The sequence below is a fragment of the Miniopterus natalensis genome, chromosome 8 (genome assembly GCF_054644295.1).
Source record: "Miniopterus natalensis isolate mMinNat1 chromosome 8, mMinNat1.hap1, whole genome shotgun sequence".
Lineage (NCBI taxonomy): Eukaryota > Metazoa > Chordata > Mammalia > Chiroptera > Miniopteridae > Miniopterus > Miniopterus natalensis.
In genome coordinates, this window is record NC_142088.1 from 50,815,277 (window position 1) to 50,838,862 (window position 23,586).

At 37.0% G+C, this 23,586-nt stretch overlaps 1 protein-coding gene across 10 annotated transcripts in view; it reads right to left on the reverse strand.

Annotated features, from left to right (window-relative positions):
* PKP4 (plakophilin 4) overlaps nucleotides 1–23,586 on the reverse strand; it is a 213,582-nt gene that overhangs the window by 41,043 nt on the left and 148,953 nt on the right. For 5 of the 10 annotated variants that reach the window (XM_016210581.2, XM_016207613.2, XM_016208356.2 and 2 more), the window contains 5 exons: nucleotides 11,811–11,942; nucleotides 11,513–11,700; nucleotides 8,311–8,863; nucleotides 2,613–2,801; nucleotides 854–1,073 (listed from right to left, as the gene is read on the reverse strand). In XM_016210581.2, the coding sequence (XP_016066067.1) occupies nucleotides 854–1,073; nucleotides 2,613–2,801; nucleotides 8,311–8,863; nucleotides 11,513–11,700; nucleotides 11,811–11,942 (1,282 nt within the window). The remainder of the gene's footprint in view (nucleotides 1–853; nucleotides 1,074–2,612; nucleotides 2,802–8,310; nucleotides 8,864–11,512; nucleotides 11,701–11,810; nucleotides 11,943–23,586) is intronic. The other 5 variants (XM_016209836.2, XM_087819837.1, XM_016209098.2 and 2 more) reach the window with 3 other exon arrangements.

A 23,586-nucleotide genomic window follows, 5' to 3' on the forward strand; every position in this document is an offset into this window, starting at 1 on the left:
GCTGCTAAAAATGAACTGATAATTATAACAATTTTCTAGTGAAACAACTATTTGTGGGTGAAAAGTGAATGAAATCTTACTAATATATGCCTTAAAATAGCATTCGAGCTGCTTAAAATTTAGCAATAATTTCACTCTTACAGAAATTAAAGTTCTCTTTTAGTTTCTATATACCTCTATTTCCTGAATATTTTAAGTGACTTTCATTAAAGATGGGGCCAGTTTTTCAAAACAGAGCAAGTACTAAATGACTCATACTTATCTTAATAAAACACATTTTCTACATGGCCAAATAAAATTTACAAAAGGAAACATCTATTATTTGCCAAATATTTTTTGCTTATGAGATATGAAAATTTTTTATAAATGATTTTCTCTTCAATGGCAAAAAGCTTTTCGAAGGGCCAAGTTAATAAAAGCACAAAATAGCAGTGACCAATATGATTCAAAATGTACAACACTGGTCTTTCCCATTTTAAAACAACCATATACATTTTTTGAAGTCCTCATCTAAAAAGCCAGTCAGGAAAAAGGAAAAGTAGTAAAACAGTCCTTTAAAATCTTTTGTGTAATTCAGACTAAGAAGATAGTCCAGGTGAAGTATTTCATTGATGAATGCAGCAGATATTCACAGACCTGTTTATTCTCTAACCTATTATTAAAGCATTGAAAGAAGGAATCCATCTTCCTTCTTTAAATGACTTCTTTAAAATGAAATTAACCTCAATGACTTACAGTGTTGGAATACAACTAGAAATTCTAAGTCCTGGCAACTTGAAAAAAAGTGAGGATGAAGGAACTGGTTGACTTCTATGATACTGTTAGCATTCTGAAGACACATAACAGTACTTGCCTGGGGTCTTTCTGAATGCTGTCTATTGATGGGGATCTCGTGGTGCCATCATCCGCCGGTGCTGTGTGCTGAAGTCTGTTATAATTGCACTCTTGCACTCGGTACTGTATCGGCCTGTAGGGCTCCGCATAGGTAGCTGTTGTGTTCAGAGCATAATTATTTCTTTGGTATGTAAGGGTACTCCGTTGGCTGGATGTCCTTTGCAGATTTCCAACACCTACTAGAAAGTCAACATTTTTAAAAAAGGTGATACTTATCAAAGTCAAATGTTTTTAATTTCAAGGAGGATTATGGTTTTCAACAACTGTATAATTTGCTTACTTATAGATTTTACAAATCTAGCTCATTAGTGCTAAAAGCAGCACTTAAGTATTTAATATACACCAACAATATTATGTTGATTTTATTAGCAGAAAAGAGCAGAAATGAAACTACAAATCTGATTCATGATAAATCTTAACATGTTTATTAAGATTCAGTAACAAAACTGCAAGAGAAACAAAGGGAAAAAATTTAATTTCAAAATTTCATTTTAGCAATAAAAAAACAAGATGTCAGATATGTAGAAAATTAAAACTATCAAACTTTTAACACTTAGTGTGTACAGGTTACTCATTTTGACATACATTTAATTTATAAATCTGTGGACTTTGATAATTTGGAAAATTCACTTCACAAGAAAGAAGACTGACATATCAAATTCTTCCATAGCTACTCCATTAAATTATTGCATGATGCTATATATAAAGATACTGTATACTATATTTAACATTTCTTTCCTAATCATTGCAGTAGGTATTTCTCCAATGATTGTATACATACCCTTCCTGCAATTAAAAGGCTTAAATAGCATTATTTCTTCAATCCTATTAAAGAAAATAGTAAATGTACAGAAAACAAGTGAACTATTTCTGTGCTAACATAATTAAAAACTGGTACATTCTATACTAGAAGAAAAATCCTGCAGTCGACCAAACTGTCAGTTTTGATAGAAACCCAATTCGAATTCAATCTGCATACTCCTCCTGTTCTAGGAGGTGTGTCTCCTAGAGTTGTGTCTTCAAGCGGTTATCATAGCTACCTGGAGCTCATTGGTGGGCATGTTAATAAACTTGAACTACCTTTTTTTTTTTGTTTAAAGAAGGGGCCACTGGAGGTCCCGTGAGCGAGACTGGCAGCACCGTCTGGTAGCTTACATGGCTATGGGCTGCAGCTTCTGCTCTCCCAGCCACTATGGTGTGGCACAGATGTGAGGGTGGGGTGCAAGGGTGTGATGCACTAGAGCTCCCTATTTTTAGAAATAACTTTATTGCATTGTCCCAGATTGAGTCCATTACAAAGAATATTTATTTCATGTTCTACACTTAAGCATTCAGAGGAAATCCTATATCTAAAAAAGAATGACACCGAATAGACTTGGACTACACACATGCTAAGTCAAAGATAGCCAAGGAACTAGCGTAGGGATTTTCTCTAAATACACATCCCAGGGAACACAAAGGATAAAGAAATAACCCAGCGAAGGCTTCCCTTTCTATGTGATGCTGCTAAGCTAACCCAAGGGCAGCCAGGTGTATAGCTCTGTAAACTTATTTGTGAATTCACAGTATAATCACTATGTTCACTGATTAGGCTGAGCTAAGGTAAAAATATATCACCTAAAATAGATACAAAATGAACTTTTGTTTTACTGTTCCTTGATGTGCCGCCACAGTGGCTTTTCCGACAACCCGCGGCAGTGATTCCGGCTGATGCCCACCTGAGCCCGTGCGGTACAGCGCCGTCTGCGACCCCTGGAGCTCCACAGTCCCGTGGTTTGGGCTGCGGTACACGGGGCTGTAATAGGTCCTCCCCTCGTATATAGGAGTGATGTGCACGTCGGGAGACACAGCCGAACGGAGGTCTTGTCCAAGCTGGCTGTGCTGACTGGCATAGGAGCTCCGCAAGCCTAGAGGCAGCAACATTTCATCATTAAGAAACCAAGAAAACTGTGGTGAGGTTAAAAGCCCAAATAAAACACCTAAGTGACAGAACTAAATGTTAGGTCAGAACACCAAACCTAGTGAGTTTTACAAAGCAAGGGTGCCAGATATGAAAAAGATGCCATGGACATTTTTAGAATAAAATTCTCTTGCAGAAAGATAAAAGCAGATTTTCTAAGAAAAAAATAAGAAATTATTAAATGGTTTGATATTCTGAAATTCATTCCCTTAACTGTAAGCTATTTTATCATGGTGACCAAAAAGACAATGTCCTCTTCTACCACTGTAAGAATTTCACTGTTAAAAACATATATAAACAATGGTTCAGTCTCTTTTCCTACCCTGCAGATTTGCCTTGTCTTACCAAGTGGACAGTTACCTCTTTAGGGGCACGGTGCACCATGTCCCACGCCTCTTTAAATCTCAACACCTAAGACAACACCTACATAATAGTACTTAGTAAAGGCTGATGGTTAAGAACTGTTTTCAAATATGTCTCAATTAGTTCACTCATGATTTTTACAGGAAAACATAAAATTTTATGTTACAATATTTGGAATAGTACCAGTGAATTAAAAACATTTATTAAGTATTATTTTACTATTTATTATCACTACATTGTTCCGTTTTTCTTAAAACAAAACAGTTGTTTCTATAGGAACCCACAACCAGATTGTTTATCTTCTTTCTAGTGTAAAGGAAAAGTAGAGTTAGTACATGAATATTAAATCATTTGAACTATGCTTTCATTCAAATTTCTAATAACTAATGTTTACACATGGGACTCATGATAAAAAGTAGATTTCAAACCCAAACTTCTTATTTTCTTAAAAGTGAATTAGCATATTCTATACTATTGATGCTCAGAAGTTTGTGATTCATCATTAGTAAGTCAAAATCTGTCACTTGGTAAGAATACCAGCTACAGTTATATTCTACATACTAGCAAGAGAAAGCACAAACATATCTGAAGTCAGTCAGCATATATTTGCTTTTTAAAAGATTGCAAATTAACACAGTAACTAATTACAAAAAGACAGTGTTATTTACATTCTGTTATATGCTAATCATATCACAACTAAAGCAAATGGGTCTGAATGTGAGTAATAATTATATGTTGCTTACTGAGGAGTAGCAAGAAAGTTTATACATAAAGCATATAAAATGAATGATTATTTACTACCCTGGACAGCAATGTAAATGGAAAGAAACTAAATGCATCGATGTAGGTTTTAGCTATGGGCTCCCCACTTGCTAAAATGAAGATCACAGGTTTAAACAATCTTATAATTGGGGGATTATCCAGCCAAACCTTCTCATTTCAAAACCGAGGAAAATGAGAGCCCCAAAGGAAATGTGATTGATCCCCACTGGAGGTGCTTTCTGGTAGAGCAGAGAGGAACCCCAGGTCAATGGTCTATCACTGCACACTCAGCACTGGACATGGCTCTCTCTCAAAGGTCAATGAGAAGTGGTGTGAGACACCTTGAACTCGATAGAACCTTCTGCAAACACAGAATTAAAGAGCAAGAGCAAGGTTAGTCCACTGGGGGTCCATAGAAGCTGATGTAATTCTAAAGATGATGTTATGACTGTTATTTGAAAGCTCTCACTTAAGGATTTCAGCTTTTTACCCACTGGCAGACTTCTTCCTAGCAGAGTACAAGCTCCATTTCTTTATGGAGCCCGTGAGTGTCTTGAACAAAAGGTCAGGCACTGTTTTTTGTTAATGGTGACATAAAGCGGGCAAGTAAACAGAGCTAGGCCTTGGTAATCTTATCAATATGAGGTGCTACGTTAACACTCAGTAGAGCCACAGACACTCTCAATTCACTGAGACTCTAAACATCACTCACACTTGGGCAGAGGCAAGTCCAGCATTGGTGGTGACCCTGCCACCCCCATGATGCTTCGAGGTAAGAACAAAGCATTCTGTAATCATCAGAGCGTTATATTCTCACGGTGTGAGGATCTGGCTGGATCCTTCACTGGAATCCATACAACGTGAAGACTACTATAAATATTTACTATAATTTCATCGGAAAGATAACAAAATGAGCTTACTTAGAACTATTAAAAATACCTAGTAAATACTCACTTGTTATAGAACTACTAGTGAGATGAAACGACCATATGGGACAGACCATCATGTGAAATAAAAGACAGAATTATAGCAAGGTGTAATACTTTCCTGATATTATAAACCTTCATGAATAACATAATAGTGGCTGTTACTATTTTATCTGCTCATTCATGAGAAAAATTAAAACACAGAATCCTGTAGATTAACATTTAAAAAATACAAAATCCTAGCCTCTACAGATTAAATTAAATGATTATGTGTAGAAAGCCCACTATAATTTACTACCTTTAAAACTGAAAGACATGTAATTATGTTCTATAACTGTTACAGAAATAATTTTTCCAAAAGTATTTCCACAGATTAATTTTTATCTCCCTCTCCAAACAGAAGACACTGATCTTCCACAATAATATTTATCTATCCAATAGTTTCTATTTTCAATTCCACGAATACATATTAGTTTACCTGTTACAATGATATATTCCTTGTGACTTAAAATTTTTATATTTAAGACACTGGAAATAAACATATATTTATCTTCCAAATATGGATTCTTTGTATTATTCTTTAAACCTTTCTTGACATGCTATGATTATACAGACATGAATATTTGAGAACAGACATATTTTTCCATTGTAGGAATTAATTTATACACATATTACATCATCATTTAAGTTATGATCAGCAAATATCCAAGTGTCTGAATCTATTATAAAATATTGCTTCAGGCCTATCAATTATAAGGTATTACTCCTTTGAAATCAAGAACCATAGCAAATATAATGACATCATTTTCTGCAGTAAGAATAAAAAGGGAATTCACAAGATAGAATACACAGTCAGAATAAGTGGGCAGGTAGATGACGGGAAACATTTTCAAGGCAACCCTTTGCTTCTTCTGAAGACAGCAGCATTCTAGGAAAAAAATCCGTGCTAGGCTAGGTATAATTTTTCCCTACTGAAACAGAAAGTCTAATTTCAACTGCATCCTCAGTTAACCCTTTTTAAACCAAAGGGTTAACACAGTGACAATGTTTATGTGCCCACTTCCTTTGCCAGGTTTCCCCTTCACAAGTTTTTTTTGTTTTTTGTTTTCAAATATATCTTTATTGATTTCAGAGAGAGGAAGGGAGAGGGAGAGAGAGAGAGAGACAGAAACATCGATGATGAGAGAGTCATTGATCGGCTGCAGCCCGCAACCCGGGCATGTGCCCTGACCGGGAATCGAACCCCGAGTGCCTGGATCCCAGGCTGATGCTCAACCGCTGAGCCACGGCCGGCTGGGCGTCCCCTTCACTCTTGACAAGCACAGATGACTGCATAGCCATTCTAGACATACACAGGGCGGAAGACAGAACTCCTCAGAACTATATATCTCTTAAGGTTACCTTGGGAGACAGAATTTCATAAATGATTCCTACCTCATGTTGCTCCATACTTTTTAGAGGCATGCCAGAAAATATCTAAGCCAGGCACACTTCTCTGATGGCTGAATGAAAAAGAGGTAGTTTCTCCACTAGGAATTTCTTTGAGCTCAAAATCAAGTTCAATACTAGTTCTTCATGCAAAATTATTCTATTAGAAAATCTCAAAAAGGCTTTACCTTTCTCAGAGGCCATAAGGAAAGGATATTAATTTTATTACACAAACACATTAAAAGCTCCTGTAAAGCCCTGGCTGGGTAGCTCAGTTGGTTGGAGCATCATCCCCTGCACCAAAAGGCTACAGGTTCGATTCCCAGGTTGGGGTGTATGGGAGGCAAATGATCAATGTTTCTCTCTCACATTGATGTTTCCCTCTCCCTCTCCCTCTCCCTCTCCCTCTCCCTCTCCCTCTCCCTCTCTTTCTCCCTCTCTCCTTTTCTCTCTTCCCCTCTCTCTAAAATCAATAAAAACATATCCTCAGGTGAGGATTAAAAAAAACTGTAAATAAGAACTACCAAAAACAAAGTCAAAACACAGATTACACAAGGGGAGACATACTTGAGAAGTGTATTACAAGGGACTAATTTACTTCAAGTATAAAAAGCTTTACAATTTACAAAAATAGAAGGCCGGAACTTGTGGTTTGCAGAAAGAAAGAAAATGGCCAATCAACATGAAATCTTCAACCTTCAGCATAACTCAGCAAAGGCCCTTTACAATAACAGTAAGGTATGGCTTTGCCAACTACATTGGCAAAATGAAATAGTGTAACAATATGCAGTGCTAGCGAAGGTAGAGGGGAAACAGGAACACTCAGACTAGTGGCGGAAATATAAATCTGTGCCATCTTCCTGGAGGGCAACTTGGCAATCTTTATTTAAGAACAAATACATATTTTGATCCAGCAATTCTACTTCAATAAGTGGATCCCATAGCTATCTTAGCATCTATGTGTAAACATGGAGGAAGAACAATATACGTATATTGCATTGTCTTCAATAACCAAAAATGAAAAACACCCTAAATGTCTATTAATAGAGGGGCAATTAAATAAATTATAATACATTTATAAAAATGGGGTCCTAGGCATCTATTGAGAGAATGAAGTCAGCTCTCAGACATATTAAAAAAAGAAAACACATATTATAGTATCCCATGAGTATAAAACACAATGTGTGCATAATTCATGTGTCGTGTACATACTTAAGTATTCAAACAAACATTCTGGATGATACATAATGCGGTGAGTGGGACTACTTATGGAAAGAGGAGCATGAGACTTTCTCTTCTCATTTAATATTTTCTTGTGTGGTTTCAATTTTTTAACACTGTATGTTACTTTAAAAATATAATTTAAAACACTAGTTGAAGATAAGTTTCATTTTAGCAAAGAACCATGTCTACATGTTGTGTGGGAAACCCTCCAAGAAAACAGCCTGAAGGAAATGGCTGTAATATCAGGAAACTGGCTGGTGTCTTTCTGATTTAATCTAAGTGGCATTTGAAGGTAATTCACAAGAGCTTTGCGTTTTTCCCACTGGGATGGTAAAATCAAAGCAGTTGGTGAGAAAATCCATACTATGAAAGCATTTTTTTAAAAAAATTAATATTTGAACGGACATTTTGATACCACCTTTTAATATAACTTATGGGATTGGGTGTGGATAGGCCTAGGTGATGAAAATTTTTTCATTAAAAAAACTAACAAACAGCTTAGAATTCCAACCATTCTTCTAAAATGCAAAAAAGTACCTCTATATCCTAATCCTGTGAAAGACAAAAATGTATTCACTGCAGAGAGTTCAGGTGGTGTGAATTACAGAGCCTGAAGGAGCAGTCAGCCTGAAGTCTGAAGTATACACTGTGAGGGGAGCACATGAGCTTTCCCATGTTATCACACTGTTTCAGCGAAGGTTGCGCAGAAGATTCCCTCACTGGACTGTATGGAGTGCTGTCACCGGTACTCACCTGTCAGGCTGTCTGGCCGAGGTGGAACCATCCTCTCATAAATGTCATACGGCTGCTGTCCGAATTGGTCCATGTCGTGAACAGTCCTCTGCAGCGAAGGTCCCAGATGCTGTGGTACGGCTGTCATCCCTGAGCGTTTGGGGGATGATGACCCCACCTGGCCTTGGGATGGGGAAGCTACTCGAGTCTGTGCATCCGTCAGGGTAAGTGGGGACCCGACTCTGACGGCAGTTTGGTACTGAGGGGTTGGTCCGTTGGGATTGGAGGTCTGCCGGGAGGTGACTGACCCAATCCTACGCACAGCTGCTGGGGAGGCGGGTCTCTGTGCAGAGTATGGAGATGCTGCCCGCTGAGCAGGTAACGTGGTGGAGGAATATGCACTGGGGTTCAGTGGTCGGGAGTCGGTCACTGATGGAGAGCCAAATCCACTACCCAGAGAAGTTCTCAGTGACCCCCTTGAAGGAGACACGCCTGTGCTGATAACATAAGAAGGAGACTGTGCTCTAGATGGAACTGAACTAACTCTTCTCATGGCCCGATTGGCTACTGATGGCTGATGAAAGGGGAAAAAAGAGAATGGGTTTATCCAGGGTTTTGTGTCCACTGTCATCACAAAACAAATGCAAATAGCTCACTACTATGTGATTTTGTTTCTTTTCCGTCTTATGCTTTAGAGCTGGATCTTAGTATTTCCTTACTGTGTTTTTCTTATTCTACATTTTTTTTTTTTGGTGGCATAATCTTCACCTTTGCCCCTTTAGAATACTAAACGCAACCAGTAAAGAGACATCTAAAGACATTTAATATTCCTTTTCCTTTTGTCTTTACATTTTTACCTCTTGCCCATGCAGTTTTCACAACATATAACATGTTGTGTTGCAAGTGTGAAGTGTCCCTGGAGCAATGTACTTATTTTGTTCCCTGAGAGTCAAAGTTTGGCCAAGGGAATGAATACATTTCTGTAAAATAAAATTTTTTTTCAAATACATCAATCTAATGTAGCTAGAGGAGCATCTACAATGGTTTAGTCTTTATGGATTGGCCCCATTAACAAAAGGAATGTGTTCTTTCAATGCAGAATAAATGAATGTTCGGACAGGGCCCGGGGTCCAACCCTCTCCTCTGTGAATTTACTCTCAAGGGACAGCTTGTTTGCACAGGTGTTGAAGCCAAATTTGTTTCTTTTTTTTAGCTCTAGCGTTGCTTCTAATGATTTCAGCCAATTCTTTTACTTCCTTTAATCTATGAGCTCTTATCTTTAGCTGGTGGATTTAAAGAGGTACAAATAAAGGTACCCCAAAATCTGTTCCCACAGGAGGAATGCCAAAGTCTCTGCTGGGTTCTTGGCCTAGCCAGCTGGAAAAGACCAGAATGAGAAATGAAAAATATTTCTGCCAATGCTGGTCTTTCGGTGAATCTGTAGACTCCCACAAACATTGGGTTTCAAATCCCTCTCTTGATGCCGTACAACAATGAATATTGGCTGAACTGGGGAACTGGTCTGAGGGGAAGAGGCATGGGAAACAGACATGAGGGCACTGGTTATAAGCCCAGGACCAGGCTGCTCTGCATCTCCTTAGTTATTGCTGAAACACAGTTGCCATCAACCCCGTCACTTTTAGTTGGGCAATAAGAGAAGAAAAGAGGGATACTATAAGGACTTTGTACACTACTAGATGTCATAAGAGAAGGCATGCTTAGTCTCCAGGTGTCACAAGCTACTGGGCTGGCTGAAACACCTGCTCTGAGACCTCATGCTCAAACTCAATTCAGGAAAGACAATAGCCATGGACAGTAGAGGATCTGAGGAGGGAAGACAATTGTTAATAAGCAACAAGAAAGAGGGGGTTTAAAAATTAGTAGACAGTTGGAAAATTAAAATCTGCTTGGGATTATTAATAGTGCTAAAAATAAGAAAATCCCACATATGAGCTCTTTACTACCAAAATGGGATGATACTTGGCCTCGAGAGCTAGAAAGTGTATTGTCCAGACTATGCGTAAATTAAGTTTTAGAGCCCTGCCCCCATTCCTGTGCAAATTAATTCTTCAGCTCTAGGAACAAAATCAACTCACCGTAATTAGGAGAAAAAAAAAAAGAGGTAACATGACCACTTTTAGAGGAGAAAAAAGAGACAATTTCTGTAGTTAAGATAATTATTATTCAAAAGAGTGACTTCAGACCTGCTGACATAATTCACCTAAGCACATGAACTCAAGTGAGCACTGAGTCCAAAGGGTCTCAAACTTTCCACCAAAGCATTCCTAACAGCAAAGAGTAAGCATATAATCTGAAGACTGGGGGTATAGCTTGTTACAGGCACAAGATTTCCTGTTTTAGCTTAAAATAAGATGCACTATATTTGTGCTTGTTTTAAAATAGAAATGTTTCTCATTTCTTAAAAAATTTCCCCTAAATTGTTGAGCCCATCATATTGTTTCTCCTCTGGCACTGGGAACCCTGCCGACTGCTGGGACCTTCAGGGATTCCTGTATTGCATTATGGGAAGATTAGTGTTCGCCTAACTTGTTTGTTCATCTTGCCATTTTTCAGGTCCAGAGAAGTCACTGAAGTACTTGGACAATTATCAGCACTGATTATTGACACTCAGGACTCCTACCCACCCCTTTATTAATTCTGGAATATGCTGGTGGACTGAATGGAATAAAGTGGCAACGAGTCAGGAGCTAAAAGCAATAAAAACCCTAACTTAACACACTGGTCATGTTTCTATATAATGATTTTCTATAGGTAGGAATATTTATATTCTAGCAAAGAAATGTATTTTCAGGGAACAATTCCAATGATGAAGGCAAAAACATTGGTTAGAATAGGCCATTCCCATTTTATGCAAATAGTGCTCTGCTTTTAGCTCTAGTATTTTCCACCCAGTTTTCTCTCACTCCCAAGGGAATCCTCCCCTCATGCCAAACTTGCTGCTTTCAAAAGAATTACTTTCCTGTGTCTGCTGCAATTTATTAGAATTCATTAACAGGAGCTAATTTAAAAATTAATATATTTTTAGATTTCATGCCTAAAAATTCCTTAACACCACAGACTTGCACAGTGTAAAATGAGTTCACTACTTTACCCATTCTGTAAGTTCAAAATTGCACATACTGGTTTTACTTAAAAAATACTTATAGCACATATTCAATTAGGAGGGTATTTCTTAATAAGGATCTTGATGTGCCTGGTTTACCTGAACCAGCGTTTGTCCTTCAGCTCTTGAATTCCTCACCAAATGGTTATTAGTTGACCCTATGAATGAATGTGGTGGTCTATTATCTGCCTTACTCAAGTGGCTGTTGTGGAAACTTCCTGTTTCCTGGTATCCACTGTCAGAATAAGAATTCATTTGTGTTGAACTTCTTGAGTTACCCAATGATCCTGTAGGAATGAAACCAGAGGAAAATATCTTTATTTTACATTTCTGATGTTCATTTTCAAAAATAAAATATTAAAGGAAAATCTAGTAGTTAAAAGATAATACAACAGACCCTCACTTTCATGGAGAGATGTCTGTTCTGGTGAATAGAGGGTTCCTGGCTCTGGCTCTGTCCTGATGAGATAGTTGTTGGGATGGACAGCGTCAGAAACTCGAGGCTTGTTTACACCAGTATTTGGCACATCTGTAAGAAGATAAGTTTAATTAGTTAAATCTAAGGACAGTATTACATAAAAACTTGCTAAAAAGGTTCAGTTATTTATCAGTAACATATTATAAGCTTTACAATAATACAAGACTATTTTCACCTTAAACTGCAATCATTTATTTTTCTATACAAAAGAGTTTCATATGCTCAGTTTATTAATATATTTTGCTAAATGTGATGTTCATTCTGATTACCAGCCCCAAATTAACTTATACACAATATTAAATTAAAATCTGAAAACTGACCTTTCTCCCTTGGAAAACTCACTTCTCAGGTGACCTCCTCCACGAGGATTAACAGAATCAGTGACAATGGTAGCTAAGAATTTTAAAAGACCCTCTATAACTGAAACTTTTGAAAGAAAAACTTGCATGGTGTTCATTTTATTGCTTGTTAATAAAACCTCTGAAGATAGGAAATATGACATGAAAAGCTAACCCTATCACCTAAAATCAACAGGATTCTATAATTTTCAGAGTTGCAAAAACGATGGAAACTTTAATATCTTTTTTCAGAGTTGTAAACAAAGGGAACTTTAATTTCTTATCCATTTGGCTTTTTATTCTTTTAGTCTTTTTCCAAATGAATAGACAAATCTAGCCAAATCTGTTTCTCCCATTATCTTGTTTTATTGTCAACTATACCACACTGCCATCTTGAACTTAAAAACAAAATAATTTATCTCCTTTTCCCCTATTCCAACTTCTGTTTTTAATGCCATAAATTTAGGTGATGTAGATTATACTGCCTTTCCCCAATTTCATTCAAATATGTCCTCTGTTCTCTAGTATCTTCAAAACAGATTTGCCCATGTTGTGATTACCTTCATAAGTCTTTTTTTCCTCAAATTTAATCCTCATGTTGCTAACATTCTTTTTTCAGAAACGCTGCTTTACTCACTTCAAAGATTTAAATTAAATCTGTATCACGATCTGAGTAAAACACACAATCCTAAGGATTTCAATGTCTCTACTTCTCTTTCCTTTCTGACTTTCTTCCTTTAACTATTTATTAAGGCCCTGTTATATGCCAGGCCCTAGGAATGCAGTTATGAGAAAAGATAGGGCATGTGTATGTGTAAGTGAGAGGGAGAGAGAGGAAATGAATGAATGACAGTATCCGGGGGAAAGGAGCTTAGGAAAAACTTCCTAAAGGAAGTAAGACCTAAGCAGTAGCCACTTATTTCAGGAGGCCAGCTTGTCCCTTCTTTATAGCACTTTTAACTATCCTACTCTACTAGAGTATAAGCTCAACGTAGGCAGGAACTTTGGTTTGCACATTGCTGCTTGCTCAGTGCCTAGGATAGGTGCATAACACTCAATAGGTGCCCAATAAATATTTGCTGAAACTCTGAGTAAGAGCAGCCTCTCTTCTGTGAGTGCTGCTTCACAGCTGGCATTGTGCTGTGGCTTTACTTTACTACTCTCAATAAAGTTTCTCTGTGTGAAGGGAAGTAAAACTTTTAGGCAGTGCTGATCAAGCTAGTTTTCAAACTAAGTACAAGGTTTATGGGGAAACTGGGAAATACCACTACATTCTAACCCTTCAACTTGATGTCAAATTCACTCCAAGGCTTTGTTTCCTAGCCTCCAGAGAGATTCACTGACATTCTTAATATAGGTTTTAAACAACCTATCTCCTGATTTATCATTTGACAGCATACTTTCAAATGTAGAGTTCTGTGTCAGTTCTGAATTCCTAAGTTTAGAATTTCAATAACAATTACAGATTGTATGTGGTTTTCCCAGTACATGGTGAAACATGATCTAAGTATCTACCAGGCTGATAAGAGTGATCTGCTTTATTTTTAAGTCAGCTTTATGAGATCCTAGAGTTCTAAATATTCTTATACAGCAATTCTTAAAGGAGTTTTATTAAGGATTATGTAAAATGCATAGTCTGCTAGGCTAGAAGACTTCCACAGGGAACTGGAGTGCTGGGAGTAGCTATACAAGAGATGGCCTGAAATCATAGCTTCGCAGCAGTTCTTTTGTTTCTTCCAGGAATGTGATACTGGAAATCAAACATGAAACAGCAACAAACTATGAGACAGGGAAGTACCACTGTGGTAGCTTTAAGAGTTCTCATACATGGGGAAAATACACCGTATTTTTTACAAAAGCAATGCTTAGCTAGTTCTTAGCTTCAGCTTTAGTACAAGATAAAACCTTGGACACGCATACATCAAAGCTTTTGGCCTGGAAACGCTAGGTGGCATGCAGTGTCAGGATCTGGAAAATGATCACCATGGAAACCAGGAACCATTAGAGTCTGTATATGCCTCCATCTTTTACTTTTAAACTATTGGGAGCTATTATTTAAATATAGACAGAGGAAGAGGCACCATAAAAACTATGTACCTCAGCAACTGTGCCCCTTCATCCAATGAAAACTTTCTCAAAAATCATATGATAAGCATTTGTGCTCATTTAAACTCTTCTTTAAGAGAAGTTATTTAAAATAGTCACAGACAGAGCAAGGACAATTTGTGACATACATGATTCTATACTGGTCACCCTAATAAAACTTAACATAACTAGTATCACAAAAATAAAAAAACAAACAAAAATTACCCCCAAAGTAATATAATCATGTACCCTCTGAATGTTAGTACCTGCTTCTTATATTTTTCAATGCAATGCCTCAGAAAGTAAAATATAGAAAAGGACACTGAAATGGTTAAGAAGGACACTAAATTACTAGATTCCCATGTCTCCCAAATCCAATTTGAAGATTTAAATAGCTGAGCTTAGAGAACAGGCCGTATATTTTATGTGTTATCTATGAGTAAATGTAAAATTAAAGTTTTAAGGAGTTGACATAAGAGATTTATCTAGTATGAACTATAAAACAACCAAATTCTATACTATGAACTAGGTTTTTGGTTATATTTCTACTTCTATAATGGAGCCAATGATAATGAGAACCCACAAAGACAAAAAGATACTGAAGTCTCTTCTGCATCACTGAAACCAAGTTAAATTGTTTTCTAAATAGTTTTACTATTATTTACTGTTTCTTTGAAAACCTATAATTCACAAATTCTATACACACACATAAATGTATGTACACAGTCATTGTACCTCAGATAAACAGAAGACACATTTCCTAATTACTGAATCAAGTGCTCCTTGTTGACGTATGGTAAAGTCAACAATTATTAATGTGCATTATTTATACAATCTTAATTTAATGTCTTTTAACAGCATCTGCTGTATGGAATGGAAGTAGACACTAGTCAAATTTACCAGGGAGACCACAGAGAGCACAGGGTTAATCACTTCATGATCAATGCTGTAAACTATAGTTAAATAGCTGGCATGTTGTAATATAGCACAATCAAGAGGCATTTTTATGAGTAAAAATGACAGAATATGAATGCTACTTCTTTAATCTGTGTACTGAAAAACATGTGTTCCTTTTTTAAGAAAATCACAAACATGTTTTCTGGGACACCAGAAATATACTATGGGGCATTTTCAAACATCAAATTAGCATTTTCCAAGAAAACGCATATCTAAAAATATAGAACTTGAACAAGCTTCAAGGTAAAATGAAATAATCTCCATCTGTGTTTAAGACTGGAAGATTACTGGAAGCATGGTTCTTCTTGCCTGTTACATTGCAGCTGAGGGACCCAATATTACAAGAAAAAAAGAAAAAGCAGAAAGTTGCAGCTAAAAAAATATTAGTGGATAAGGAACAACGCTGCTGTGGGGCTATGAAAACCTGGTACATTACCTACACCATTAAGCTCAGAGTAAAAGATGAAATACACAATACATTATTGTATCTTTCCTGTGATGCACCTCCCAAATATATACCAAGTTTGAATAAAAATATGCTCAGGAAAAAGCCTAAGGCCTCTCTAAAGAACTTCAAATGATTAAAATGCCTCTGCTTTGTTAATCTGTGTGTCTTGCTGTTCATGCTACATAAATGATGTTGGTCTGCACTGTGTGCAAAGTCACCATGGAAACAGGAACCTAGCGATCAGTAGGAATATTTGTAGCATATACAACCCTGTAACTAGTCTTTCACAGTCCAGATACTGTGACCTCATGCGAGATTCTCATTGTTTGTGTCTATCCTGAGTTGTTCGGTGTTTAGAGATTTGCCCTTACATAAAAGATAGCGCAGTGTGAATTCTGGCAGGACTCTTGGGATGGTAACTGCATGCAGTATTAAGACAAAGGGTAGTCTTCTGGAATTCTGGCCTATGAGTTGAGATTAGGCTATCATACTCAAAGGGGTAGCACTTTGTTAAAAATACAAGCACAAATTTTGTCTTATGGGGACTCAACTTCCTGTTTGGCCATGGAACTCACTTCCTGTAGGACAAAGGTTCAGGAAGGACTCTATACTTTCCACAGAGCTGCAGAAATATTCTGGTACCTTCTATGGCTAAGAAGTATAAAGTCTCTGCCAAATTATAAAAGGTGACCTGGAAGATGACCCTGAAAAAACTCTTCAGTAACTTCTCTGATGTACAAGACCCAGGAAACCAACAGCAGGTAACGTTATTATGGGAGGGAATAAAATCACTGGGAAGTACTGGTTCAGAGTGAAAATGTGAGCTGGGTGACAGAAACATAAAGCATAAGAACATTCTTTGGACTTTGGAAGATACAAATGGGCACTGACTGACACTTTAAGAACATTACAGATAGCTGGAGTCTGTCGGCTCAAAGATAAACTACTATAAACACCTGATATCCTTCAAAAGTTGGATTTTAATGGAAGTAAAGAGCTATAACAGGCAGAAGACCATGTTTCCTGAAACTATTCCTAGTCTGGTTCTCTTGAGTATATCTAGGTTCTTGGGTTATACACCTGTTTATACCACCTTTTAAATATTAAGATGACAGCTCTAAGAATTTTACTCATGGAGAAAATGTTGTGTGAAAAACCCAGGAAAATAGAAACCATTAATGAAATATATTCTAGTTCACACTAAACCTTGCTTTAAACATCAGTCTGCCTCAAAATCCACTGAAAAAGCTCATTTATCTGGATTCAATTTCATAGTTTAAGCAAACTTTGTATCTGTAAAAACTGGTATAAAGTGCTTGATTTGATTTCTAGCAATGAGATATCTGGGAAGTAATTTAGTTTATACCTTACCACAAAGATTTGGTGATAAGTATTTTAAAGTTCCTGAATTCTATTCTCGTATACAAAATGATTAAGAATAATTTTTAGGAAAAAAAAAATAGTAATTTTCACAGTCATATTATGAGTTTTTATTAAGTGTTTTTAGGTACTAATTAAAATACAGGTATCACACATACCATAAAAATTTATACAGTATATCTGTAAAAGGAAAACTTAAAAGACAATACTTTAAAAATATAAAGGTGAAAAAAAATGCATCACACATGTAAAGTGTCCAACACTGAGTGTAACAAGTAGGTTTCATAAAAGGCCATGGGGTTCTCACTTCCTATAGAGACAGCTGAAAAGAGAATAAGGGGTTCACTGTGATGTAAAAGTCCCCCAGTGGTCTGTGCAAAATAAGTGCTCAAAAATCACTCTAAAATATTTTTTCAAAGACACATTTTATAACTCTTAGGAAAAATATGTTACTATAGAAATGGGACTATTTGAGAGTGAGAGACACAAGACAGATTCCTTCTGTTAAAGAAATAAAAACCTTCTTTAAAAAACCCACATATAGCCCGTCCGGGCATGGCTCAGCGGTTGAGCGTCGACCTAGGATCCAGGTGATCGGGGTTCGATTTCTGGTCAGGGCACATGCCCGGGTTGCGGGCTCGATCCCCAGTTGGGGGCCTGCAGGAGGCAGCCAGCCGATCAATGACTCTCTCATCATTGATGTTTCTATCTCTCCCCATCTCCCTTCCTCTCTCTGAAATCAATAAAGATATATTTCAAAACAAAACAAAAAAACCCCACATATATATTTACCATCAAAATAAATGGTCTTCCGAAACTGGGTTTCTCTATACTTTCATACTGAATTATCTTTTTTGGTAAAGATTGAGATCAAGGTAAATGCAGACTAACTCTGGCATAAGAATAAAATGTGGAGTTATAGATAGTAGCCTTTCTGATGTTCCCCAAAGCAACAATTTTAAAAAGGAAGTGTGGCTCTGTGTGTTGAGAAGGTAGTAATAGATAAAGGGGAGCTTTCTGACTTAATTTCTATTTTATTTTATATAGTTAATAGAATATTTCTTCACATATCACTAAAAGCATGAGAAATTTTAAATATACTTGACATGTTTGTATTAAACATAAAATGTTAAAAGGTAAAACTGGATATTTGATTTCTATAAAGCATTAACTCACTTATTTAAGCTTTTGGGGGATGTGTTGGTGTATCATATATAAGTGGCTTAGAAACAGTCACATACATGTTGGCGAGAGCAAAATGCTAGCATTCTTATCTAGCAGCTGACACCCACGCACAGGCGTAGTGATAAATGTAGAGGTCTAGACTACCAGAAAAGCTGATGCCCAGCACACTGCAGGGGATTTTGTTCCATCAGGATTCATTTAACAAAATCCCAACTATGCGGAAACACAAGTAACACCCACTTGCTGGGAAACTCATGACATATCTCATAGCTGGTCCCATTTTATGTTATGGCTAAGCTTTAGAGCAGTTTGCTGGCATTAACATGTCACTCTGATGTACTATTTTAACCCAATATTTTGAACCCTTTGTTTAAAAAATTTGTATTTAATGTAATTAATCCATTTTTAATATATTTTTATTGCTTTTTAGAGTGAGAGGAAGGGGGAGGGAAAGAGCTTGTGAAACATTGATCGGGTGCCTCCTGAACAACCCCCACTGGGGATCAAGCCCACAACCTGGGCATGTGCCCTGACTGGGAATCAAACTGGGAACCTTTTCGTGCCCGGGACGATGCCTAGCCAGCTGAGCCACACCAACCAGGGCTGTATTTAAGACTTTTATAAATTAAAGTTTTCAAACATATATAAAAGTAGAGAGAAAGTAAAATTAATCCTCCCCACAGATTTAATGATTATATTATGCCATACTTTTAAGTTTCACTTACCTTTTTCTTTTTTTTTCTTTTTTTAAATGATATCTTTATTGATTTCAGAAAGAGTAAAGGAAAGGGAGGGAGAGAGAGAGATAGAAACATCAATGATGAGTCATTGATTGGCTGCCTCGACCCTGACTGGGGATCAAGCCCACAACCCGGGCATGTGCCCTGACCGGGAATCGAACCCTGATCGCCTGGATCCTAGGTCGACACTCAACCACTGAGCCACGCCCGGCCGGGCTCATTTACCTTTTTCTCATTTTAGAATTTTAAAACAGATCCTTCACATCAGATCATTTAAACCCAAATGTTTCTATATGTAGCTCTACAAAATAAGGACTTCACAAAACTGCAATTATTCCATAAGGCTACATAATGATTTCGTAACAAATTTTCTTGATGTTTCAGAAATGTCTTTCTTCATTTGGCTTACACAGGTCAGGCTGAAATGAGGTTCAATGATTGTGTTTGAATGTGATTGCTACTTAATCTCTAAAAAGATTCCCCCCTTTTCATTTTCTTGGCTCACTGACGGGAGCATAATGTACTCTCACAGAATTTGTGCGATGGGTTGCACATGGTGGCCCTTATACATTCTCTAACCTTAATATTTCCTGTAAGCAGAAAGTTAGAGCTGAAAGCTTTCAGGTCAAACTTGTGGTTAGAAGACTTTATAGATGATGCTGTGTACTTCACGTCATGTCATATCACAGCTCTCACAGTTGCTAAGATTAAAAGGCCAATTCAAGTGGTGGCAGCCTGATCCTCCTATTTTTAAGTTCACCCCCCACCTTTGTCCTAGGGCATCAGTTCTGGCCTTTGCTGCACACTGCAATCACCTCAGGTCAGGGTTTAGAAACCACTGCTGACTGAGTCTCACACCCAGGCATTCCAATTCCATCAACCTGACTTGTAGTCTGAGTATCAGAATTTTAAAAAGCTCCCAAGGTGATTCTAATGTGCAGCTAGGCAAGAGAATATAGAGAGTTTTGCATACACTGACAATCTTGGCTTGATCAATTATTTCATTAGGAGATGCAAATTGGCAGTCATTTCTAATTTTACTGTTCTTTCTACATTTATCAGCAGGAATTCTTTCGGCATATTTTAGAAATCTTTATATAGCTAGTACTGACTAGGGTTATTTGGTTATCCTGAAAAACAATCCGTATAGGACAGGCAGGATAAACTGTTGTTAATTCTTCTCTTAATTACAAGTAATTAGATTAATTTAATTATGAGTGCGGCAGTGGTGCTCAAACCGCAGAGTGGAACCACGTGGGGCTCTTTAAAGACTATTGATGCCTGGTTCAGGTCCCAGACTTTTGAATTGTGTAGGGAGAGGCCTGGGCATCACATTTTAACAGTTCCACACACAACTGTAATATGCAGCAAAGTTTAGGAACCTCTGGAGTGAGATGTTTGTACCCAAATTACCACTAATGGTGATAAAAAGATTGTTTTCTCCTTGTTTTGGCAATGGTCGTTGCATTTTTATTGACAGAAAATGTATCAGATCATTTTGAGCCAGATATAAAAAAAGAAAAAAGAAAACTGACAGGAAACATGAAAATTTAATTAAATTCCAAGATCAGGTTGATTTCCAATTTTTGTAAGAACTAATAAAATAATAGAATTATCACTGGCAATGCTGAAGTCTCCATGAAATGCTCTTATTTAATAAATATTTAATAATTATTTCTTAAATAATTTTACGGTTTAATCTGTCCATAAAATTTATAAAGGAATTTGAAACAAATGTGTGTTTTTTAAAGCCTAATAATGTATTAAAATTTAAAATACTCATAAAGATTTACACTCCTATACCCTGGTAACGCAGTAAGCACAGATAGGTATAGGTAGGAATATATATTTGTGGGGACCCATTTGGACCCTGAGAGAGTTGACATGAAGATTATTTTAAACTAAAAACACCTGAGATTCAACAGATGCCTTTCTGGAGCTTCTCTTATTTCTTTTTCTTTTTAAAAAATTTTATTCTCCAACCACAGTTTACATTCAATAGCATTCCGCACCAATGGCTAAAGTTAGGGACTAATGTAATAGGGGAGAGGGAAGGGGAGAAAAGGCTTCTATGGGAAGAACAAATTGGCTTCCAGGGAACAAACAGGAGACAAGCAAGTTTGTCATACTGTTTGTTTATACAGGCAGTTCTTTCTTCAAGCCATAAACTCCTCCAGAGGGGATCAGAGGCAGCCTCACGCCCTGCATTGGGGGCAATGGTCACATTATGGGAAGATGTAGGAATGAAGGAAACTTTTACCTTTTACTCCAAATTCTTGTAGCCTTATTTTAAAAAAAATAAGAAGCATGCCTTACTTTTGTAACAAAACATTAAAAAGTTAAGAGACCCTTTAGAATGGTGATCAGGAAGCTACAGCAAGCACTGCAGTTGTGGCAAGACGACCATCACGACTATGGGACTAAAGTGGCGTAAATAGAAGGTAGGAAAAACTTGAACTCTAAGGATGATTTTAACAGAAATTCCTCCTGGTATTCGGAAAAGAAACAGTAAGGAATATATGATAAAATTTTGTCATCTGTACAATTTATAGCCATAATAAAAACCATCCCAAATCCTCAATAAAATAATAGTCCTTTATACATGATTTCCAATCTAACAGTCTATTTATAAAAATGTATAACTTCCTACTGTAGCTACTTTATAAATTCAGTACATTTCCACTGAGGCATAAAGTGTCCCATTTAAGTTGGAGTCTTATGATGTGCTGATACTTTCTTGAGTTGTAAATTACTTGTTCCAAATGGGGAGAAAAATAAAAATAAATTGACTTAGAGCTAGTCTCTCATTTATCACTTATCTTTAGTATTATTATTTCCTAAACTCACCCTAGTGGAAGAAACTTGTGTCCACATATTTTAGAAACAAAATTTAAATATATAAACAAAATACAAAAACTATCCCCTATATAGTGCTAGTATATATTAACTATTGTCAGTATGTTCCACAAAATCATGATTTAAATGGACAGTATATTAAAATTATGGTACTTCAATACATATTCTACAATAAACAGATGTGGCACAGTGAAATTAAATAATCTTATCAGCTTAAAATTGCTATTTTACTACAATAGCAATTTTTCCTTCCCTTTCATGATCTATTGTGAAACATCAAATATCCCAATCGCATGGAATTAATATTTTCTCTCCTATGCATTACATATTGTGAAAGATCCACTAAGTCTATTGATCCTTGAATGCCTTCTGGGTTAACCAGAAATTTCCCCATTTTTACGTTCCCGTGTCGTTTGATAACTCATTGCTTTATTAGATACTCCCATCTTTTGATTTCTTTAATTTCCTACCTATGAGTAGTAATTCCCAATCACTTACTTGAATTATATTAATTTCTGCTCCTGCAACTATTTCCTGAACACTTTCTATCAAGTGAAAGTGAGCCTGACTCTGGCCTGGTGGGAACAAACAGTGGCTCTAGCTCTGTAGGCTGCTCCTCCTCCTAATCTATGAGGGGAGGGGAGGGGAGGGGAGGGGAGGGGAGGGGAGGGGAGGGGAGGGGAGGGGAGGAGGGGCAGGTTCTCAGGCTGATGCTGCTTCCCTCTCCTCAAAGCTGGCAACCTTCTAGGCTCTACTGATCTGTTCCCCCTGGAACAGAAAAACTGTGAAGTTGTGATTTGTGGCAAAATTCACTTTACAGGATGTGGCTGGAGGATTTAAGCAACAACCAATAACAACTTTGACAAAAAGATTCAATTTATGGCTTCAACAGCATCTTCCTGGTGGGTAGCATACACTGTGTACGGTTATTTTTATGACTAAATTGGTGTACTTTTTCTTAAAGAGAGTTAAGTCCAAGGTTTTTTCTTTAAAAGATATTCTGCACAATGTTTTCCATCATGAATAAGTATAACTATATGTGCATATATTTGCATTCTCATTTTCTTCAAGACCTATTATTCTAATATGTATTTTCTGTGATTCTGGTGTTTACCTTTCATTTTTATTAAATGTGTTCTTAAAAGCTATCTCAAACTTTGGTGGAACATAAGAGACTGTACAAATAAATAAACTGTTAAGAGATATGAAGATATGAACATGGAAAAATGACAGACTAATAATGAGGAGAAAGGAACACAGAGATAACATTCCCTCTTCACCCCTTTTTAGCAAAATATACATTAAAAAGAAACAAAAATGCGGTTATTAAAAAAAAAAAAAAATCAAGGCTAAGAAAAAGACAAAGTCAAAGCAAAAAGTGACAAGCTTTCTCTTCATAGAAGACAAAAGGGGATTCCAAGATAGCGGCAGGTTAAGTGGAAGCTAAACTGACACTCTCCAAGGACCAAACTGGAATTATAACTAAACTATAGAAAAACCATCCTGAATAATCAACTGAAGACTGGCTGGAGAGAACCCTTATAACCAAGGACCTAAAGTGGAGACCGCATAGAGACTGGTAGGAAGTACGAAATGTGAGAGGGCTGGCAGGGCTCCCACAGGCAGCAGCTAAAGTTCTGGAGGGATATCTCAGCTGTAGGGGGTTCCCACTGAGAACTCTGGATCTAAACCCCAAGCTGGGCTCC